We start from the raw sequence: 21,538 nt of genomic DNA, 5'->3' as shown, positions 1-21,538 counted from the left end.
GGAAGGCAGACAGCCTCTGGCATCTGGGGAAAGCAGGGAGATGGGATGTCTCTAAAGGCCTCCACAAAGGAGCCCTGATACTAGTTTGACCCCAGTGTAACCCCTTACAGACCTCTGACCTGTAGTCTGTAAGGCAATACCTTTCTGTTATTTTAAGCGTTCCATGTTATGGTAATCTGTTAAAGCAGCCATAGTAAACTGATATGGTCTTCAAAAAAGTGATCTCCAAACAAAATGGAACAAAACACATTATTCGTGCCCTCTGGCAGTAACACTGACTCTCTCTGAAAAGTAGCAATGAAAAGGTAAAGAATTGTCTATCTTGCCTCTTTGTACAAACTACATTTTAGGAAACTAAGAAGCCCTAGTTGATAGGAGCAGTTCTTTACAGAAAGATTGCAGATGTGAATGGTGTTTTCAAAAAACACATTTTGCAAACAGTATTGATTTGGGCAAAGATCATCAATTGTGAAATCACTAAATGAAAGGTGATGGGGAATTTTAAATGAGGGGATCAGATGATCAACAGAATTTTCTAAGTAACTTTCACACCACTATAATGAAGTAACTAAGTGCTTCCTATTCGAGGCCACATGAAACAGACTGTCTCATAAGGAAAGGTGGACTTGAACATGACCCAGTCTTTAGCACTTTCAGTTTATAGGAAATGAGGAGTTAGAGTAATAAACTAAATAACCTCATTAGGGGTCGCACAACCAAGTACAGAGTGGGTTTGTCCTCTGGTTTGGTTCTGTAGCCTTAAGTCCATGGAATAATGAGGGGAGGTGAGTGGTAGGGACGGTGGGGGTTCTGGATCAAAACAGGTTTAAGAAATACAGATATTAACAATCAGATGACTGTGTGGATCTTGATCAGCTCCTAATTCAAACCCACCAGCTACACAAAAGCCACTTCTGAAAGAGTCATGGAGATTTGAACAGTGACTTGGTATTAGATCTTTAGAAATTATTATTTCCAGGCTGGAGTGGGAAGCAGTCATTTTGTTTATGTAAGGAAAACGTCCACAATGTTTAGAAATGTGAACTGAAGTAGTAAGAGTAAAATAATATTTTACCTGAGATTTACTTTAAAATGCTTTAAAATATGGAGGAGAGAAGGGTGGATAAATGGAGCAGTCTAAAATCTCAAAAATTGCTCATTAGTTTTTAAGTGGTGGGATACTGGGATTTGGTATACTACACTCTTTTGTGTGTTTGAAAAATTCTTTTTTTTTTCTCCCATGCTGGGGATGGGACCCAGAGCTGCATGCATGCTAGGCAAATCCTCTACCCCTGAGCTACATCTCCATCCCTTTATTTGAAAGTAGAGTAGGTGCCTAGGTGTGAAGACAACAGCTTTATTTCTTCAAGGCCGTAGGAACCTCAGTTGTTGTCCTGGTGTCATGTGGAAGAGCACTAGTGACTTAGGATATAAATTCCTATGACAGTATCATACGCAGATGCAAAAATGTACCATGCTGTAAATGACTTTGGTGAAGGGAATGTGATGTGCTTCTTGGAAACTGCATTAGATGACTTCAAAGAGAGACTCTGTAACACTGATCACAAGATGTGGGGAGTTTTAATAAGCTTATCTGCAAACCAGAGTACTGACCAGTGCAGCTAGTGTGGACAGATTTACAGCATCTGGATCTAATGAAACAAGGATGGCCAGAAGGCTACCAAAAGGAGAAAGCAGGAGGTGGCTCAGTGATAGAATGGTTGTTTAGCATGTGTGAGGCCCTGGGTTCTATCCACAGAATTGGGGGGGGGGCATAGTAAGAAAGAAAACTGTCCATTTACTACCTAAGTACAAGACTTCACTGAATTTTATTTGGGTCATATTTGTTAAATCATAGTTCTCATATTTAAACCTACCAGGAAAAAAGTAATAGCCCTACTACCCTCTAAATGTACTATCCACATGTGATGAAGCTTTAAAATACTAATCTTTCTTATTAAAACTACTTTAGAATCTTTCTGTTTTTAAATTACTTGAATATTGATTTGTCAAGACATTTCAAAATTATGACTTTAAAATTAAAAAATGTCTCTTAATGTGTTCCTATAAATCAGCTCCTCATTAAGTAATTACTACCAGGACCAGTACGAAGAAGAAAAAGAAAACTTTATTAAGAGAAATGAAAGAAAATCAGAATAAATAAAGAGTTACAACCTATTACTTGATGAGAAGATGTAATATTACGCAGATATCAGTTCTCAAATCAGACTTGTAAATTCAAGATAAAAATCCAAATGAGAAGGCTACAGAATCTAATAAACTAATTATCATTGATCTAGAAGAGAAAATGGGCAAAAATAATCAATAGAACTTTGAACAAGTAAAATAATGGGAATCTCCTCTACCAATCATAAATTGAGATAGCAAGAATAAAATCATAAATATTCATATATAAAAATTCAAAGTTGTATGAATTTGGTTTATGAATAAACATTGCACTTTGAATTTAGGAGGAAGGGAAGGGTATGATAGCTGTCTATAACAAAAAAGTCATGGGCCAGAGATTTAGCTCAGTGGTGCCACTGCCTGCCTCGCAAGCGCAAGGACCCGAGTTCGATCCCCCATTACCAAAAAAAGTCATTTAATTCCTCCATACTGTACATAAACATGAATTCTAGAATGTTTAATGAGATCATCACAAAAATATAAAAAGTACTAAAATACTAGGTAGTACATTTTGTTGCACTGAGGGCTTCCCTAAGCAAAGCCCAAACCTAGAAACCAAAAAGGAGGAGATTAATGGATTTGAAGACACAAATTAAAAGTTCTCATGCAACAAATTTATTGTATATTAAATTAAAAGACAAGTAAGTACAGGTTGAGTATCCCTTGTCTTATATGCTTGGGACCAAAAGTGTTTTGGATTTTAGACTTTTTTTAAATTTTGGAATATTTAAATTACATAATAAGGTATCTTAGGGAGGAGACCCAAGTCTAAATAAGAAATTCATTTGTTTCACTTACTTCATATGCACACAGCCTGAATGTAATTTTGTGCAATATTTTCAGTGCACCTGCATTTGAGTGCACTCTAACACTTGAAATTAGGTGACAAATTTTTCACTTAAGGGCCTCGTGTAGGCTCTCACATAGCTTCAGATTTTAGAGCATTTTGGATTTTTTGATTAAGGATGCCCAACCTATAATAGAAAAGAAAATTACATTGGCTGATTTTTTGTTGAACATATTTTAGTTTGTAAATCTTTTATCATAGATAATGCTCATTTACTAAAATTCCAGCCTGGCTCTCATCAGCCTAGAAACAAGAGATGAGCAGGAGGCTTTGAGTGTGTGCTCAGGTGTCAAGGAAGTATGGCAGTTTCTATCAAATGAATGGATTTGTGCTGTTCTAATTTCATCTATCAGCCATGGGAAGGAAGTGATTGCTTTAAAGGGCCACAAAAATTGGATGTTAATGTCATGGTAGCAATTCAGGAATTCTTCTCACCTAGTTGCAAAAATAAGTTGAGTCCAAAAGTGGAAGAAGCTGTGTGGGCTGGCATTTTTCTGTGTGTGTTTTTTTAAGTTGCTGTCATCCTTTGTCCACATGGTGCAGGTCCTTGGTACAGTGATGGTGAATCTTTTAGGGACCAAGTGCCCAAACTGTAACCAAAACCTACTTGTTTATCACAAAATGCCAAACACTGCAATTGAACTTGAACACTGAGGTTTTAGTTTAGAAAAAACAACTCATACATTAACATCTTTTGTATTAAAATAAAAACAACACACATGTTATAGGTTCACCACTGCTGGTATAGGCTAATGTGGCTGGGTATGCCATTTGCCCAAGTTCCCCTTGCTGCCTCACTTCAGACCTGCCATGTGTATGCCCCTCGGCAGCTGCAGTTCAGCTATAGTGAGCTGGGCTCTAAAGCACCCCAACCTGCCTCTGTGGAAAACTACATCACATTGGCACTGTCTGTTTACTCCACAGCCACCACCTTTCAACCTGGGCTCCTGCAAGGCATGGAGTATCAGGCCCAGGGCCAGGATGCAGTGTGCCTTTTGAATGAATAAATTGAGAACTGAATGAATATCTTGCTTTTCCTTCCAAAGAAAATATATGTATAATATTCTATCTAAGACATAGCCAGTATCCAAAATATTGGACTCTTCAGAGGCAATATGGTAAGGATTTGATTCATCAAACTGGCATGAGACCAAGAATTCCTGAATTCATTTGAATGTGCAAAAAATACTGTGTAGGTTACAATATTTTTACAAATTTGGATAGATTTGGCATTATAGCTTTTTTTTAACTACAAAAATAGTTTTCCCTAAACAGTGCTCCATGGAGTGGCTTATATGAGATCAACATTAACTGAGGAAAATGTATGATTTACTTTTAATGAATAAAACATGCAACAAGAATCAGCTGGCATTAGAGATGAGAAGGTGGGGATAAAAACCTAAAAGCAGTGGTGGCAAACCTGTGGCATGTATGTTATTTATTTTTAAAACAAAAGATGTTAATGTATGAGTTGTTTTTTCTAAACTAAAACCTCAGTATTCAAGTTTAATTGCAGTGTTGTCACTTTGCAATGAATAAGTGGGTTTGGGGCTGTAGTTTGGGCATTCATCTTTAAAAGGTTCTCCAGCAATGGCCTAAAGTCTTGCTTCTGAGACACTCTTGTTTTGAAAAATGATGTTGAAAGATCTGACGTTTGAAATCTGACCTTTCAGGTTTTGAATTTCCTTTTCAGACCATTATGATTTGAGAAACTTAGATGAAGAAACTTTATGCCCTTTGAGATTTTATTGAAAAGCCATTATTAGTTAGGTTCTGGCCTAAACTACTATCACAGAGATCCCAGACTGCAGTGGCCCAAAGTCTAGGCTGTACCACACACCAGTCACACCAAGATCTCTGGGGAAAGGGCTAGGTATCACTATTCTTAAAATTCTTCCCAGATGATCCTAAAGTTTAGCTAAGGTTGAGAACTGGTATCAAGTTGTCCTGACTGAGAAGGGAGGAGAGTTTGCTCTTCACCCCAGGCTACCTCCATGCTGGACTCTGGCTGATTCTAGGTCAGGAGCGGGAGGGAGAAGGTGGAGTGTGGGCAGTTTCCTTTTAGGGAACTAATGTGGAAGTAGCATATGACAGTTCTCTTCAGATGCCATTGGTGAGAACCAGGTCATGGGACTTTCCTGCAAGAGAGGCTGAGATCTGTGGTGTTAGCCTGCATGGCCATGTTGTCTGCTATTTCTCTAGGTGGAAAGGATTTCATTATTGATAGGTGGAAGAGTATAATGGTCTAGCATCCTTAACCAAAAAACTCTACCAATGAGCTATACCCCTGGCCCTCAAACTACTCTTATCCAGGACAGTGCAAGGAAGAATAGGTAGAGACTTTATGATTAGCATAAACTAAAGGATCCATGCCTCTACTGAGTGTCTGCCACTAGCTAACAGCTTGTGTGTTTCTGTATGTGTGTGTGATCATCTCATATGTACACAGCTATAGGTAAGAGATCAAGTGAACTCTGTTCAGTTGTAGAGTTGGTTGTTGTTAACTGAGAATAAATTCAATTTTGGTTGAGACCCTGGGTTTGATTGCCAGTGCTGCATCGAAGAAAAAATATTGCTTAAGAATGAAAAAGTTATGTTAGGTTCTTTTTGTTTATTTGTGCTCCTTTGGTGCAAGGTTTATAGAGATGCAGAACAGATATTTTAGCCAAGGCCTATGATGCCAGTTGAAATCCTTGGTCATCACACATACTTCAAGAGTATAAAATCTAGGCAAGACCCTTTCTCAAAATAATAAATACAAAAGGGCCGGGATTGCCGCTCATTGCAAAGCCCTGTGTTCAACTTATAGTACTGAAAACAAAGGTGTAGAGTCTAATGAAAGTGAAGGGTAAGTGGGAATATCATGTTTGGTAGTCATAATATTAGACTCACATTTTCTGTAGCCTCCTTTTCATTATCTCCCTCTGTGTATCCTTCATGTAGAAGCCCTTTTTGGGATCAAATTTAGTGTTAATGAATTGGTCTTAGTCATCTTTTTTTTTCTAGTACTGAGGACTGAACCCGAGGCCTTCAAACTGAGCTATATTCTGAGCTCTTTTTATTTTTTTTAAATTTTAAGTCAATACCTTGCTAAGTTATCCCAGCCTGGACTCAAAATTGCAATTCTCCTACATCATGCTTCCACAGTGCTGGGTTTACAGATGTGTGCCACCATGCCTGGTTTATCATTCTATATTTTTGTGCCAAAATACTTACAGAATCACACAGACTGTTAGCAAATATTAACTGATAAGAATTCAGTGGGGCTATATCAATTCATGGAATTTATTTAGAAAAATGGTACCTGGTCATTCCCTCCCTTGTGGGTGTGTTTTGTGATATTGAGTCCTTTGGTGTGGGTAGTGGTGCCAGTGGGGATTGAGTGTCAGGGTGGTGGTGATGTTCTTTAGGAGTTCTCAAGAGTTGTGGAGATATAGGGGGCCGGGGATTTAGCTCAGTGGTTTCATTGCCAGCTGCACAAGCTCAAGGACCTGAGTTCGATCCCCGGTACCCCCTCCCCCCTAAAAAAAGAGTTGTGGAGATACAGAGACTTCAGTGATTGTGGTGTAGGGGTATAGGGTGGTGACCGACACCCCACAGTGGATGGATGCCAGGGGGCTCACCCCTGAGGAGCTGGGGAGGCTCCATTGTGTTGGTGCTCCAAGGACTAGATCTGGGAGGTTGAGCAGGAGGTTTTCATATTCAAAGGAAAAAGGACATTGGAGGGAATGGTATTTACAGGATGACTGAGTTGTGAACCAGCCTATTTGTTTCATGGAAAGTGAAAGAACCAAGTGTGGCCACCATGTGAGAAAGATAGAGGCAAGATGGGGCAGCTGGGGCCTGGGAAATACTCCCTCTAGGTGCTAGGGAGTTGGGACATTGGGCAAAACAAAAGGCCTCTGGAATCTTCTAAATGAGATAATTGCATGGTTAGATTTAAATTTTAGAAAATTACTCTTGGAAACGAGGAGGCCACAACCCCTCCTATGTGCCTTCTTATCTCTGCACTCTCCTCTAATATTTATTCCATGCAGGCAACACAGCTGTAGAATAGAGCTGCTTATGCATTATTGCTGTTTTAAAAGGTTTTTTTGTTTGTTTTTTGTACCAGGGGATTGAACTCAGGACCTTGCACTTGCCAGGCAGGCGTGGTGCTGCTGAGCTACATCCCTGGCCCTTTAAAAGGATTTTTGATTTAAAAAAAAAAAAAAGGTGGATGTATTCTAACACAATTATTGTGAACAACTTAAAAGAAGATGGTTCAGGTTATGGTATTTTTAGTATCTTTAATTAGTTAAACCGATAACCCCATAAATTTGTTCATCCTTCAAGTAGGGTCTGTTGGGGATGATTTATGTGTGAAGACTGTAATATTCAGTTATATGCCTCAAAGAGAAAAGACATTAAAGACAGAATGTGGACTGTCAAAATGTTGCAGGAACAACACAAAGGAATTTGAAGTCACATACAGCTTAATTGGGTAGTGATCTTCTGAATGTAGATGGACCCGTGCTGAATTGTTTAATGCTGTGCAAATTGTATCAGAGACTTTTCTGCCAAAGAGCTGGTGAACCTGAGGAAACTTGGGAGAAGCTGACAATAATGCTAATGAGATACTTTGACAGACTGCTTCTGAGTCTGTGTGGCATAGTCTGGTGGTTTAAAGTCTAGTGCAGAAAGTTTTATTGACACTTTGGGTAATGCAGTTCTATTCTGGGGGCTTAGTGAGCAGTTTCCAGAAAATATTTAGCAACTATATATGAAAAAAAGCAGTGCCATTTTGAGGGCCTTGAATCTTGGTATGACTGCTGAGTCATCTTTTAAAAAATCTTCCTTTTGTTTTCATGGTGGTTGGGAATGGCAACACCTCTCCTTTGTGGGCTTCTTGTATTTTATAAAGCATCCTTTCCATATTGCTTGGTCTTTATAACCACCTTATGTGCTGCTAGTTTTTTAAAAAAAGAATATAGAACATGTCTGAAATATTTGTTAAGTGCATTTTATTTGGGATATTGGAATAAAACTTCCTATAGAATATGGAGGCTATTAATCATAGGAGCTATCTAGTTCTGTGATAAATATTATAATTTCTCTACTGTATAATGCTAAAGGTAGACTACCCAGCCTCCCTTCCCTAGTTGGGAGCAAAATTAGTATTAGAAACTAAAAAATTATTATGTAAGATTTATTCTGTTTATCCTTCATTTGTATAGCAGTATCCCAGTAGTCAATAATGACAGGGGAGGGTTGGTATATCTCCAACCAATTGGTGTGTACAGGAGAGGATAGTCATGTGAAATTGATGTCACCTTCCACCAGTTTAATCAGCTACCAATACATGGCCTGTCTAGTTTAGACTTCCTGTTCCCTTGTTTTAAATCATGCCTAGCAGAATATATTATCTCATCTGTTACTATTGCTGTAGATAAGAAATTTTTTCAAATACAAAGTAACTGCTGAAAAAACTTCCTTAATATCAGATAGTCAATTCATACTCACATTTATCCAATTTTGTAAGTTTTTTTAAAATTTGAATTGAATTTAAAATAGAATCCTTATGCTTTGCTTGGTTGTTATTTCTTTCAAGTGTTTTGGACCTGTAGTTTCCACCACCACCATTATTCTCTCTTGATATATTTTGTTAAAGACATTGGGTCATTTGTTGTGTAGCTTTCTACACTCAGGATTTTGCAGATTTGCATCCTATGATAAATTTTTTTAAAGGAGTGAAATGAAACAAATAGCTTTATTAAGGTACTTAATCTAAAATGAAATACACATGTTTCCAGTGTAAAGTGCAGTAAGTTTTGCCTGTAATTGTAAAGCCATTACAAAAATTAAGATAATGAGCATACAAGTTAATAAATATCAGCTCAGCAATTCTCAATTCTCTAACACCAACTGGGGGGTCCTACAATTCTTTCTGATCCTGACACTGTCTTAAATTGATACAGACTTTCCAAATTAAATGTTCAGTTCCACAAGACTGCCTCACTTCAGACATCAACTGCAACTGGGGTTCCTAGTCTCCCATACTTCTGCCTGGCTGACTGAGCAGGGATTCCCCTAATGATCCTCTTAAGTTTAATATTTGGCTTAAATGACTCACAGAACTCAGGAAAGTGCTGTACTTAGCTTTGGCTTGATTATGAAAGACACATCTCAGGAACAGCAAAATGGAAGAGGTTCACAGGGCCAGGTCTTGGGGGAGGGAAGGGCACAGAGCATACATGGCCTCTCTGAGCCACCACCTTCCCAGCACACAGTTGTGTTTGCCAACCCTAAAGCTCTCCAAACACTTTTAGAGTTCTTATTAAAGTAGACGTGATTGCTTAGAGCTTTGGCTGTTGGTGATTGAACTCAATCTTCAGCACCCAGGTGCCTAAGGTCAAGGATAGGGATTTAAGTACCAGCCCTCTAGTCACGTGGCTCTTGGTTGTTTTCTCTGACAAGTAGCACCTTTCTAGAAGCTTTCCAGGAGCCCATTAAGATGAAGAAATGGAAACGGCAAATAAATATTTGAAAAAATGTTCACCATCACTGATTATTTGAGAGATGCAAATAAAAACAATGCTGAGATTCCATCTCCCTCAAGAAAGAATGGCTATTATCAAGAAATCAATCAATAAATGCTGGCAGGGCTGTGGGAAAAAGGAACCCTTTTCCACTGATGATGGGAGTGTAAACTGGTACAACCACTGTGGAAATCAATGTGGAGATTCCTCAAAAAACTAAAACTAGAGTTTCCATTTGACCTAGCTATTTCCCTTCCTGGTATCTTCCTGAAAGAATTAAAAGCATCATACCACAGTAATATATACTCACACCTGTGTTTATAGTGCCAGAGTGTAATAGCTAAATCTTGGAAACAGTCCAAATGCTCATCAACTGATGAATTGGTAAAGAAGATTCAGGGGTTTTTACACAATGGAATACTCTGCTGTAAAGAAGGATAAGCTAAAGACATTTCTAGCTAAATGGGCACACCTAGAGACCATACTCTTAAGTGAAATAAATCAGACACGTGTAAATACTGCATTGTTTTTCTAGTTTGAGAAACCAAAAGTGTAAATAAGGACCAAAATGTAGAATAGATATTGGGAAATGGAAAGAAAATGTTCAAATGAGAACGGGAACAAGGGAAGGAGGAGGGGGAAAGGAAAGAAGGGACAAGAAGAAAAAGAATGGAAGGAAAAAATGGAAACAAAGCTTTTGTAGATAGAGGGGAAGGGAGTTAAAGAGAGGGAAAGAGAGTGGGAAAAAATAGAAGCAGCAAGATGTATCATGTACAAGTACAAATTCCCTATGGTGAATGTTATCAATATATATAAAATGTACCAATAAAATATAAAGTAAAAAAGTTAATTCCTTTTTATTGCCATATGATAGTTCATTATACTGATATTCACACTTATTTATCCATTCATCTACTGTGAATACACACTTGTGTTGTTTCCAATTTTTGACCATCCCAGATAAAGCAGTTAATATATTCATGTAAAAATATTTGTAGGGATATATGCTTTCATTTTCCTGGCCTGAATACTTGGGAATGGAGTAGATGGATAATATTGTAGGTATAGTTTAACTTTTTAGAAGCTGTCAAGCTGTTTTCCAAAGTGTTTGATTTTACATTCCTACTAGCAGTTGAGAATTCCAGTTATTCCATATCCTTGCCAAAGTTTTGTATACTCTTGTCTAATTTTAGCCACTCTAATAGTGTGCATAGTAGAACCTCATTGTGCTTTTAATTGCCTTGTCCTAATGATTAAGATTGTTATGTTTCTTTTCACATGTTTATTTTTATCCATATATCTTCTTTGTGAAATGTCTGTTCAAATCATTTGCCCAGTGTCTTAGTTACTTTTCTTCTTGCTAAGACAAAACACCCAACACCCAAAGTTAAAGGAGGAAAGGCTTATTTGGCTCATAGTTTATAGAAGTTTCAGTCCACAGTCAGCTGGCTCCAAGGCAGGGTGGCATGGCAGAGAGGCATCACAGAGGAGAAATAATCCTCAGCAAGCAGGCAGGTGAGAACCCTCTTTCTATATTTTATGTGGGCTACCCATCCTAGGGCATATGTAGCACAAATGCCATTAATCCTAGCCAGAACTATCCCCGACCAATCAGTGGACTGATTTAGTAATCACACACCCTTGATCCCAGCACCACACATTCTAGATGCAGCTACCTCTGAAAGGTGCCTCCCTGTGACTGCCTGAGGCTCTGGGGGAACATCTACATACAAGCTGTAACACTCAGCTCTAATTGAATTTTTAATTTTTTTGATCTTAAGTTTCCAAAGTTCTTTCTATATGTTAGATATAGGTCACAAATAGGATATATTATTTGCCAGTATTGTCTTAGTCTGTGACTTATTTTTTCATTCTTCTGCTTTTTTAGAGTCAAAACTTTTTAGTTTTGATGAAATCCAACACCAATTTTCTCTCATTATTCATACTTTCACTGTCATGCCAGAAGTCATTTTTGTTTTTACTTTTGACATGTTTATTTTCTTTTTTTTATTAAGTTTATGATACATTTTAGGTATACAATACAGTTACATTCATCATTGGGAACTTGTATCTTTTTTTAATTAAATTCTTTTATTGGTACATTGTAGGTATACAACACAATTACATTTCTCATTGGGAATTGTACCTTAACATAATGCATCTTGGTTCTTAGTTTTTCCCCATTCCTAGTCCTCCCTTCACGCCCTCCACCCTTCCCTATTTACAAAGACTTTATTTCCATTTTTTCCATTTCTCAGCATTTGTCCTTTCCCTTCTTTCCTTTCCCCTGCCCCTCCCACAACCCCTACCCCTTTGGGCCTTTTCTTCCTATTTTACATTATTGATTATTCATTCTAATCATTGGTACATTTTAGGTATACAGTATAATGACATTCATCATTGGAAATTTGCACCTTTACATAGTCTCTCTTGGTTCTTATTTTTCACCCTTGCCCAGCCCTCCCTTCAACCCCTCCATTCCTCCCTATTTACAAAGATTTTATTCCTATTTTTCCATTTTCTCATATTAATCCCATTCCCTTCTATCCTTTCCCCTACCCCTCTCACTTCCTTCCCCTTTGCCCCTTTTCTTCCTATTTCACATTACCTATTATACATTTAGTCCTTATTTACACTTTCAGTTTCTCACACCAGAGAAACTATTCGGTATTTATTCATGTGTGTCCTATTTATTTCACTTAAGAGTATGGCCTCAATGTGCATCCACTTAGCTATAAATGTCTCTAATTTCTCATTTTTTATGGCTGAGTAGTACTCTATTTTATAAAAAAACCACATTTTCTTTATCCAGTCTCCAGTTGATGGGCATTTGGGCTGTTTCCAACTTTTAGCTATTACAAACTGTGCTGCTATGAACATGGGCGCACATATATCACTGTGGTATGGTTCTTTTAATTCTTTGGGGAAGATCCCCAGCAGGGGAATAGCTGGGTCAAATGGGACTTCCAGTCCTAGTTCTTTGAGGTATCTCCATACTGATTTCCACAGTGGTTGCACCAGTCTACACTCCCACCAGCAGTGGAGCAGGGTTCCTCTTTCCCCACAGCCCCACCAGCATTTGTTATTGGTTGATTTGATGATAGCAGCCATTCTTTCTGGAGTGAAGTGGAATCTCAGCGTTGTTTTCATTTGCATCTCTTGAATGACCAGTGATGTTGAACATTTTTTCATGTATTTATTTGCTATTTCTACTTCTTTGTCTGAGAAATGTCTGTTCATTTCAGATGCCCGTTTTTGGATTGGGTCTTTAAATTTGGGAGGTCTGATCTTTTTAAGTTCTTTATAGATTCGAGATAGTAGACCTTTGTCTGAGGAAGAGCAGGTGAAGAATTTTTCCCACATTGTGGGTTGTCTTTTCACACTGCTGCTGGTTTCTCTTGCTGTGCAGAAGCCTTTTAATAAGAAGAGATCCCACTTGTTGATTGTGCTAGGGAACTTGTATCTTTACATGATGCATCTTGGTTCTTATTTTTTCCTCATTCCCCTGCCCTCTCTTCAACCCCTCCACCCCTCCCTATTTACAGAGACTTTTCCATTTGTTCCTTTTCTCATATTTTTTTCCTTTCCCTTCTTTCCTTTCTCCTACCCCTCCCACTTCCCTTAGCCCTTTAAACCTTTTCTTCTTATTTCACATTATCAATTATACAATTTTATGCATGGCATTTGATTCATGGCACTCTCTTATCATTAATGTATGCAAGGCTGTCTCCTATAGTCACTGAATCATCCATTCATTATTCCTGCTTCTGGAACCATCATCCAACCTGGGAACAAAGATATTGAGTTATTTCTTCCTATTTGTGAGTTCTTTCCTATTTCATCCTCTAGATTTCTGTTCTTTTCTACCTGATTTCATAACTTACTGTGGAGCTATAGTCATCAACACAGTGCCGCCAACATTATGCCACAGCATAAGGAATAGGCTTAAAATCAATGGACCAAAATATAGAATCCAGAAATAAACCCTCATATTTACAGTAAGTGGATTGTTGAAAATATGACAAAGCATTTTAGTGGAGAAAGGATAGAAATTTCAACAAATGGTGCTAGAACAACTGAATGTCCACATGAAAAACAAAGACAAAAACAAACAAAATGAAACTTATTTACTTTCCACCATACCACAAAACAAGTAAAAACTACATTATAGAGCTGCATCTAAGTGCAAAAACTATACCACTTATAGAAAAAAACATTTAGGAAAAAAATCTTTGTGACCTCTAACTAGGCAAGGATTTATTAGATATGACACCAAAACCACAATTCATGAAAGAAAATTATTAATAAATTGGGTTTAATCAAGATTCAAAAAATTTTGCCCTTTTTTTCACTAGCAAGCACAAGTCAAATTATAGATTCAGAAAATATTTGAAAATCACCTACATGATGAATGACTTATATCCAAAACATAAAGAACTCTCACAATTCAAGAATAAGACATCAGCCTTCCTTAAAATGGGTGAACTATTTGAATAAACATCTCACCAAAGGGGACACATGGGTGGCAAATAAGCATGTAGAAAAAAAAAAGCTTAGGATCATTACTCATTTGGGAAATGGAAATTAAAAACACAGTGAGGGCCAGGGATTTAGCTCAGCAGTGCAACACCTGCCTGGCAAACCCAAGGTCCTGAGTTCAATTCCTAGTACTGAAAAGAAAAATCCCACAATGAGATGGAACTTCATGCAAACTAGAATGGCTGAAATAGCAAAATCAGAAAGAAAGTATTTTTAAGGATGTGGATAAACAAGAACTCTCCTATATTCCTGATAGAAATGTGAAATGCCATAGCCACATTGTAAGGTGATTTGTCAGTTTCTTAAAAAAAATTAAAACATGTATTTATCATATGACCTAGCTAATCTACTTACATGTATCCTACATAATAGAAAAATGTCTACACAAAGATTTATAGGTGTATATTAATAGCAGCTCCCTCTAGGAGATAACCCAAATGTTAATTGAATGGTGAATAGATAAATAATGTGGTATATTTATACCTAGGAATTCTACTACTCACCAATACAAAAGAATGGATGCATCTTTTAAAGATTATACCACGTGATAGAAGCCTGACATATTCTGTGTGAGTCAATTTATATGAAATTTCTAGAAAAGGCAAAAGTATAAAGATAGAGGGAAGATACAGTAAATGGCTACCTTCTGGTGGAAGCAGGGATTGATTGCTAGGGGCCATAATACAAATGTTTTAAAATTGGACTGAAGTGACAGTTGCTTAAGTTTGCTAAAAATCATCTAAGGGCATATGTACAATGTTGTGTGCTGTGTAAATTATAGTTCAACAAAATTGCAAAGAAAAATAATACATGGAAAAATACAAAACCAATAGGATAATCAATTTAAACCAACTATGTCCATTATTACATTAAATGCAAATTGTTTTAAAGAACTTACTGAACAGACAGATTATCAGGTAGGATGAGAAAGCAAGATTAACTACATGTTGTGAGTGAGAAACAATGTAAATAGAAAGACACTTAAAAAAGACAAAGACAATCCCATATAAACTCTATTTTAAAGAGAGCTGGAGTGATCTGATTAATATCTGATTAAATGGACTGAACCAAAGTTATAAGCAGGCTTTGAGAAGGGGCACTTTGTAATGATCAAGGGGCTATCTCATCAAGGAGGCACAGCAGTCTCAGATGTTCTTACACTTAACAGAGTTGTCAGACAGATAAACAATTGAAAGGAGTACATTCCCAATTAAAGCTTAAGGGTTCAGCACTTTGCTCTCAGCAATTTATGGAAAAAATAGAAAGTTAGTAAGAATATAGAAAATCTAAGTGACATTATTAACTAACTTCACACAATTGACATTTATAGATCAGTCTGTCCAATGGCAGCATACACATTGTGTTCAAATGCACATGAAACACTCAACAAGATAGATGATGTTCTAGACCAGTGGTAGCGAATCTATGGTACACATGTTACTATGTATTTCTTTTAAGACAAAAATGTTAATGCATGAGGTTTTTTTCTAAACTAAAACCTCAGGTTTAATTGCAATGTTGACACTTTGCAATAAATAAGTGGGTTTTGGGTTGCAGATTGGCAGTCAGTCTCTAAAAGATTTGTCATCACTATCCTAGACAGTAAAACTAATTGAATCATTAAATGTGTGTTTAATAGCAACCAAAGAATTAAACTAAAATTCAGTAACTGAAAGGTAACTGGAAATTGCCAAGTCTTTGGGAATGAAGCAACACAATATTAAATAAGTTACAGGTCAAGGAGGAAATCTCAGGGGAAATTAGAAAATAATTTGAATTGAAAGAAAATGAAAATAGAATATCTGTGAGATGCACTTAAATCAACCCTTAAAGGGAATTTGATAACTTTAAATGGCTGTATTGGTAATATTTAAATTCACTGGTGAAGAAGTTAGAAAGGGACCAATTAAGACAATATGGTATTTATGCAAGAATAACTGTATGATCAACACAACAGGGTACAGTAGTCTAAAGAGAGACCTATATGTATTCAGTGTTGAATCAACAAAGGTAACAAGATGACCCAATCAAAAAAGAAAGTTTTCAGTGGGTGGTACTGTAACACTCAGTATGTGAAATGGAAACAAGAACTTTGATTCCTACCTTTTACTATACACCAAAACTAACCTGGAGTGGATATTAGACCTGAACACAGAAGCTGAAACTTTTAAAATTTCTGAAGGAAAATATATATTAAATTCTTCAGGACCTTGAGGCGAGAAAGATTTCTTAGCATAGACTTTTCATCAAAGAAATAATAAATTGGAACGCATCAGCTAAACACTTTCACTCTTTGAAGGACTTCATAAAGAAAATGAAGGGTGAGGTGTTAACTGTGAGAAAATACAATATTAGCATCACATAAATCTGACACAGTGCTTATTTGCAAGCAGTGTAGTTCAGTAACCGGGCGAACAACTCAAAAGGCAAAAGATTTGACTATACCCTTCTCAAAAGAAAATGCACACAAATAAACATGCTCAGTGTCATTATGTGTTAGGGAAATGGAAGTTAAAATAAGATACTTCTACATACCCAACAGAGTGGTTGAAATTTAAGAGACAACTCGAGTGTTGATAAGAACACGGAGCAAATGGAACTACAGTGTTGATAGGAATGTAAAATGGTAGAATCAGTTTGAAATAGAGTCCAGCAGTTTTTCATGATGCTATACGTAGTTGACCATGTGACCAACAGTTTCATTTCTTGGAATTTACTCCATGAGAAGTGAAATTACATGCCCATTAAATGACTTATATGTATATATTTAAAGGTCCTTTATTCTGTAGCCCTGAACTGGAAAGTACATAAATGCCCACCAACAGAAGATAAACAAAGTGTGGAATATTCATACAATGGCATGCTAATTGGCAGTGGAAGGAAGTTTAATAATTATACACACAAGCCATGTGAATGATGCTCACTATGTCAAGTGAAAGAAGCCAGACACAAAATACAATATACTGTATACTTTTATTTATATAAAAGTCTAGAACTGGACCACATACCTTTCTATCAATCTGTGTTGATAGAAAGCAGATCAGTGGTGGCTTGGATTTGGCAATATGGGCAGATTGACTACAAAGGGGCACATCTGGGGTGACAGGTTTTTATATCTATCACTAAGATAGTAGTTACCAGGGTATATACAGCTGTCAAAAACTGATCTAACGGGGCTGAGGATTTAGCTCAGTGGTTTCGCTGCCTGCTGCGCAAGTGCGAGGACCTGAGTTTGATTCCCGGTACCAAAAAAAAAAAACCCCTCATCTAACAGCACACTAAAACACACATTTAATTATGTATAAATTATACCTAATTTGTTTTTTAAAGAAAGCAATGCTAAATTGTTCTCTCCCACCACCACTGAGTAACAAGGATTCAAATTTCTACTTGTTTCATTTGAATAAACTCTTTTGGGGTCCCTTATTGAAAAATCCATCCTTTCTCCATTTTTCTGTCTTGTCACTTCTCATATATATCAAAGTTCAGTGTATGTGTGGTTTAGTTTATTTCCTCTCCCTTCTATGTCACTAATTGATTTGTTTATCCTGTCTTAATTATTTTATCTCAGAGTAAGTTCCAGTATCTTTATTCTCTTTTCTTCAGAAATGTTTTTGGCTATTCTTGACCCTATTTTTTTAGGTATAAATTGCAATAAAGCATATCTGTTTCTATGTTCTATGAAAACTGCTGCTGGAATATTGATGGAGATTGTATTGATTTTATACTTAGATTAGATGTTGAATTTTTATAATATATTTTTTCTGTTCATAACTGTGATGTCTATTTTTGTTTATTTAGATCTCCTTTAATGTTTCTCAATATGATTTGTAATTTTCCCATAAACTTCTTGCACATATTCTGAAGGATTTTAATTTCAAGAAAATTGATGCTTTAAAATGTTCATCTCAAAGTGCAATCTTTGTAATTCGGTTTCTTTTGGTTTATTGTTGCTATACAGCAATGTGAATTTACCAAGTATTAGTTATGTATCTAGAGAACTTTTGCTCTTGTTTTGGAGAGATGCTTCTTAATTGATGAACAAAATTTGTATGGTACATATTTAAGTGTGCATGGGGCTGGTGTGTGTGTGTACACTCACGTATTTGTGGGCATTTTACAGAGAGGTGGTATTGAGGGATAGTGTCAAGGTTCTTAAGTTCTATTCTGTAGTCAAGTCTCTACATAAAAGGTTGGCCCTGGTTCTCAGTAGAAAGTGGTGGCTGAAGCCAGAAAGTTGCCAGCTGTTAATCTCCTCAGCTGTTTCTGGCAGTCCTGGTGATCATCAGAAGGGTCTCTCTCAAAGTCAGTATCCTCAAGGGCAGCCACCTGCCTGTTCTTTCTCCTGGGCCTGATTACTCATGCTGCCAGCTGTGTTGGTAACAATGTGCCACTCCTGTTTTTCAGTATCCGGAGCGTGATGCAGAAATATCTTGAGGAGAGAAATGAAATAACCTTCGACAAGATTTTCAATCAGAAAATTGGTGAGTCCTGCTTGATCATCTGGCATACTGTAATTGCTACAGTGAAATCAAGTGATGCCATAGTAGCCTATAAATGTAGCCCCTAATATCCTCCTTGACAGCCATTTTAGTTAAAGGTGGGAATGAAGGCCATTTTACATAATTAGTAGGATGCTTTATGATTACTTATATGCCTAATGATATATGGTGCAATAAGCTATACAGAAGCAGACTAAATTGACTCTGAATTTTAAGGTCGGAGGGTGGGGGAAGGTTGCCCGAATCAAAGTGTAAGTGAACATACTGAATTCACCCCTTGGTGAGTCCAAAGCCAATTAAGCACAGCCAGCAGGTAAAAGTGAAGAAAGGTTCATTGCTTGCAGCAAGTAAGGAGATCACTGAGAGTAATACCCAGAGCTTTGTTAAAGAGGAAACTTACATAAATTCCCATTGGAAAGACCCATTGTCATGCAGAAGGAGGCACATTCGTGAGTAGGCTCACTTGGTTACCATACTTCTTCATACCTCACTTTTTCAAAGATGGGGGACAAGAATATGCTCCCAGAATTTAGCATTATAATGAGACTGTTCTCTTTTTTGCTGTACTGGGAATTGAACTCAGGAGGACCTTTGCACTTTGCTATATCCTAATCCTTTTTTAATTTTTATTTTTGAGAAAGTTACTCAATTGCTCAGGCTGTGCTTGAACTTGGATCTCTCTGTTTCAGCCCGTCAGAGTGTTGATATCATGGGTGTGTGCCACCATGCCTGGCACAGTGAGATTATAATGAGCAAAGTTTACTCACTTAGAAGAGTCACTGGGCAATTTTGGCAGTTTAAACCTGTTCCTTGTGGTTTTCTCTGGAAGACCTTATCTGAAACCAAAAAAACAACTCTTGAAGGGCTGTCAGGAGTTCTGTAGAGGGGCTGCTTCTGCTTCTCCACAAGCACAGCTGCTTAATGGTAGGGTTCCTGTCCAGCAGCTACCAAGGATGTGGTACTGGCAACCAGACAAGATGCTCTGTTTGGGCTCTTTACCAGCCACCCTACTTCAGGACCTGTGTTCTCTCCCAAGGCCCCCAGCTTCTCTCCTGCCCTGGTGGTCAAAGGGTTGGCATGGGCCTCTATGAGCATCACACTTCTCCGAAGGTTGGCTTCTCCTTCAAAGCAGGTGATGGATCTCTTGATGTCATCAGTTTTCATGGCATGTGGTTTTGTCTGCTATTCCTCATGATTAGGACCACATTCTTGGCTCCTGTTCCTGTGGCTCCCTTCAGTCTTGGTTCTGCAGGTCACAGGTACTGCCCAGTGTGCAGACGTAGGTGAGGGACCATCTCTCACTGGCCAGTGTGGGTCTTGGCCCTTGCAAATGTGCCTTGGTTTAGGGGGCTTTGTAGTTCCCTTGAAGTAAGTTCTTGAAAAATTAGGATTGCCTAGGAATTACTTTGGTGTGGAGTTTTAAAGCCTATGAAAAAATGGGGTGTTACATTTTCATCTGACTTCTAAAACCTGTCAGTTTGTTTACAGGTGACTCTCAACAGGGTTAGGTAAGACCTATAGTTTACATGCTTTCTTTTTTCTTTTTCACTCCCCAAAGATAGTTCCTACTGTTCAGAGATTTCCTAAACTACTTTATTTGTTAATCTATTTGGAATAGTGAGATAAACTGATAATTGTAGGATTTTTGCACAAATTTAATGTTGGAAAATTGGATGTTCCTTTCTTTGCACTTTGCTTACCTTCAGCAATCACTTAGGTGGTTTGTTGGGGAGCTGTGGGTCAATCTTAGTTTTTACATTATATTATTTCTGGAGGAAATTATTTAAATCCTAAGAAATTAAAGTTCCTTGGAACTCTACTTGGATTCCATATCCCTGGATTCTATCAACCATGGATTTTTTAAAAAGTGAGTGTACATATGCGTGTGTGTGTATTAAAGAGCTGATCTGTACTAAACATGTACAGATGTTCTTGTCATTATTCCCTAAACTTTACAGTCCAACAAAGATTCTGATGGCATTTACATAGTATGAGGCATGGCAAGTCATCTGGAGATGATTTAGAGTATTTGGGAGGATGTATATCTATGCAAATACTACACCATTTTATTTAAGGAATTTTTTATATAAGGAATTTATATTTTATATAAGGAATTTGAGCATCTGTGGGTTTTGGTACCCACAGGGGGACCTGAAACCACTGCTCCTGGGATAGTGAGGGACAGCTGTCATTCTGTTTCCATGACTAATAGGTAGATCTTTTTAAGACAATATTCTTTGAGATTTTTCTGGGCTGCCCTTTCACTTACAGCTGAGGAAAAGTAGGCCTAGGAAAGAGACATGACTTGCTCTGATTCTTAGAATTTTAAAGAAGGGATTATGATAGATTTTTTAAAAATTCATATCCACCAGAAACCAGTGTGGAAAGTCTTTGGATTTCTGTAAATCACTTTTTTAAATAGGTCTAGTTTGTAGGAATTAGTCCACAAAAGTGGTCTTCCATAGATGTAGCTGCTGTTTCTTCTCCCTTTTCTCCCCTTCTTCCTCCTTTTTGTTTTTGGTGGTATTGGAGGTTGAAGCAGGGCCTTTGCACTCAGCTATATCCTTAGCCCTTTTTAATTTTTTATTTTGAGACAGATTTGCCTTTATTTTAGAAAGAATTTCTCTTAATTGATGAGTAGAATTTATGATACATGTTTGAGCACACATGAGACTGTGTGTGTGTGTGTGTGTGTGTGTGTGTGTGTGTGTGTGTGTGTGTGTGTCTGAATGTCTGAATTTCCTAGGCCAGGCTTGAAGTTGGCAATCTTTCTGCCTCAGCCTCCCAGAGTGCTGGGCTTACAGGTATGTGCCACCGCATCTGGCTGAGATGAAGCTTCTGTGATAAGCATGAAATACAGTGATAAAAAGGAGGCTAAGTGAGGCAAAGAAGCAGATGAGGTATGACCCATATGTGTTCTGGGAAAGCTAGTGGCCCCTTGCCAC

The 21,538-nt window shown here is 37.5% G+C and overlaps 1 protein-coding gene across 8 annotated transcripts in view; it reads left to right on the top strand.

Moving 5' to 3' along the window:
- Positions 1-21,538, top strand: part of Grk3 (G protein-coupled receptor kinase 3) — a 213,644-nt gene that overhangs the window by 15,744 nt on the left and 176,362 nt on the right. For 7 of the 8 annotated variants that reach the window (XM_087198009.1, XM_087198007.1, XM_087198008.1 and 4 more), the window contains exon 2: positions 18,499-18,575. In XM_087198009.1, coding sequence (XP_087054135.1) covers positions 18,499-18,575 — 77 coding nt within the window. Of the gene's footprint in view, positions 1-18,498; positions 18,576-21,538 lie in introns of those variants that run through there. The other variant, XM_087198012.1, reaches the window with a different exon arrangement.

The sequence above is a fragment of the Heterocephalus glaber genome, unplaced genomic scaffold, assembly GCF_053883595.1.
Source record: "Heterocephalus glaber isolate CG9 unplaced genomic scaffold, H.glaber_assembly_v1.0 deba00001687, whole genome shotgun sequence".
Lineage (NCBI taxonomy): Eukaryota > Metazoa > Chordata > Mammalia > Rodentia > Bathyergidae > Heterocephalus > Heterocephalus glaber.
Note: the sequence above shows the minus strand (reverse complement) of the source record. Positions and strands in the feature narration are given on the sequence as shown.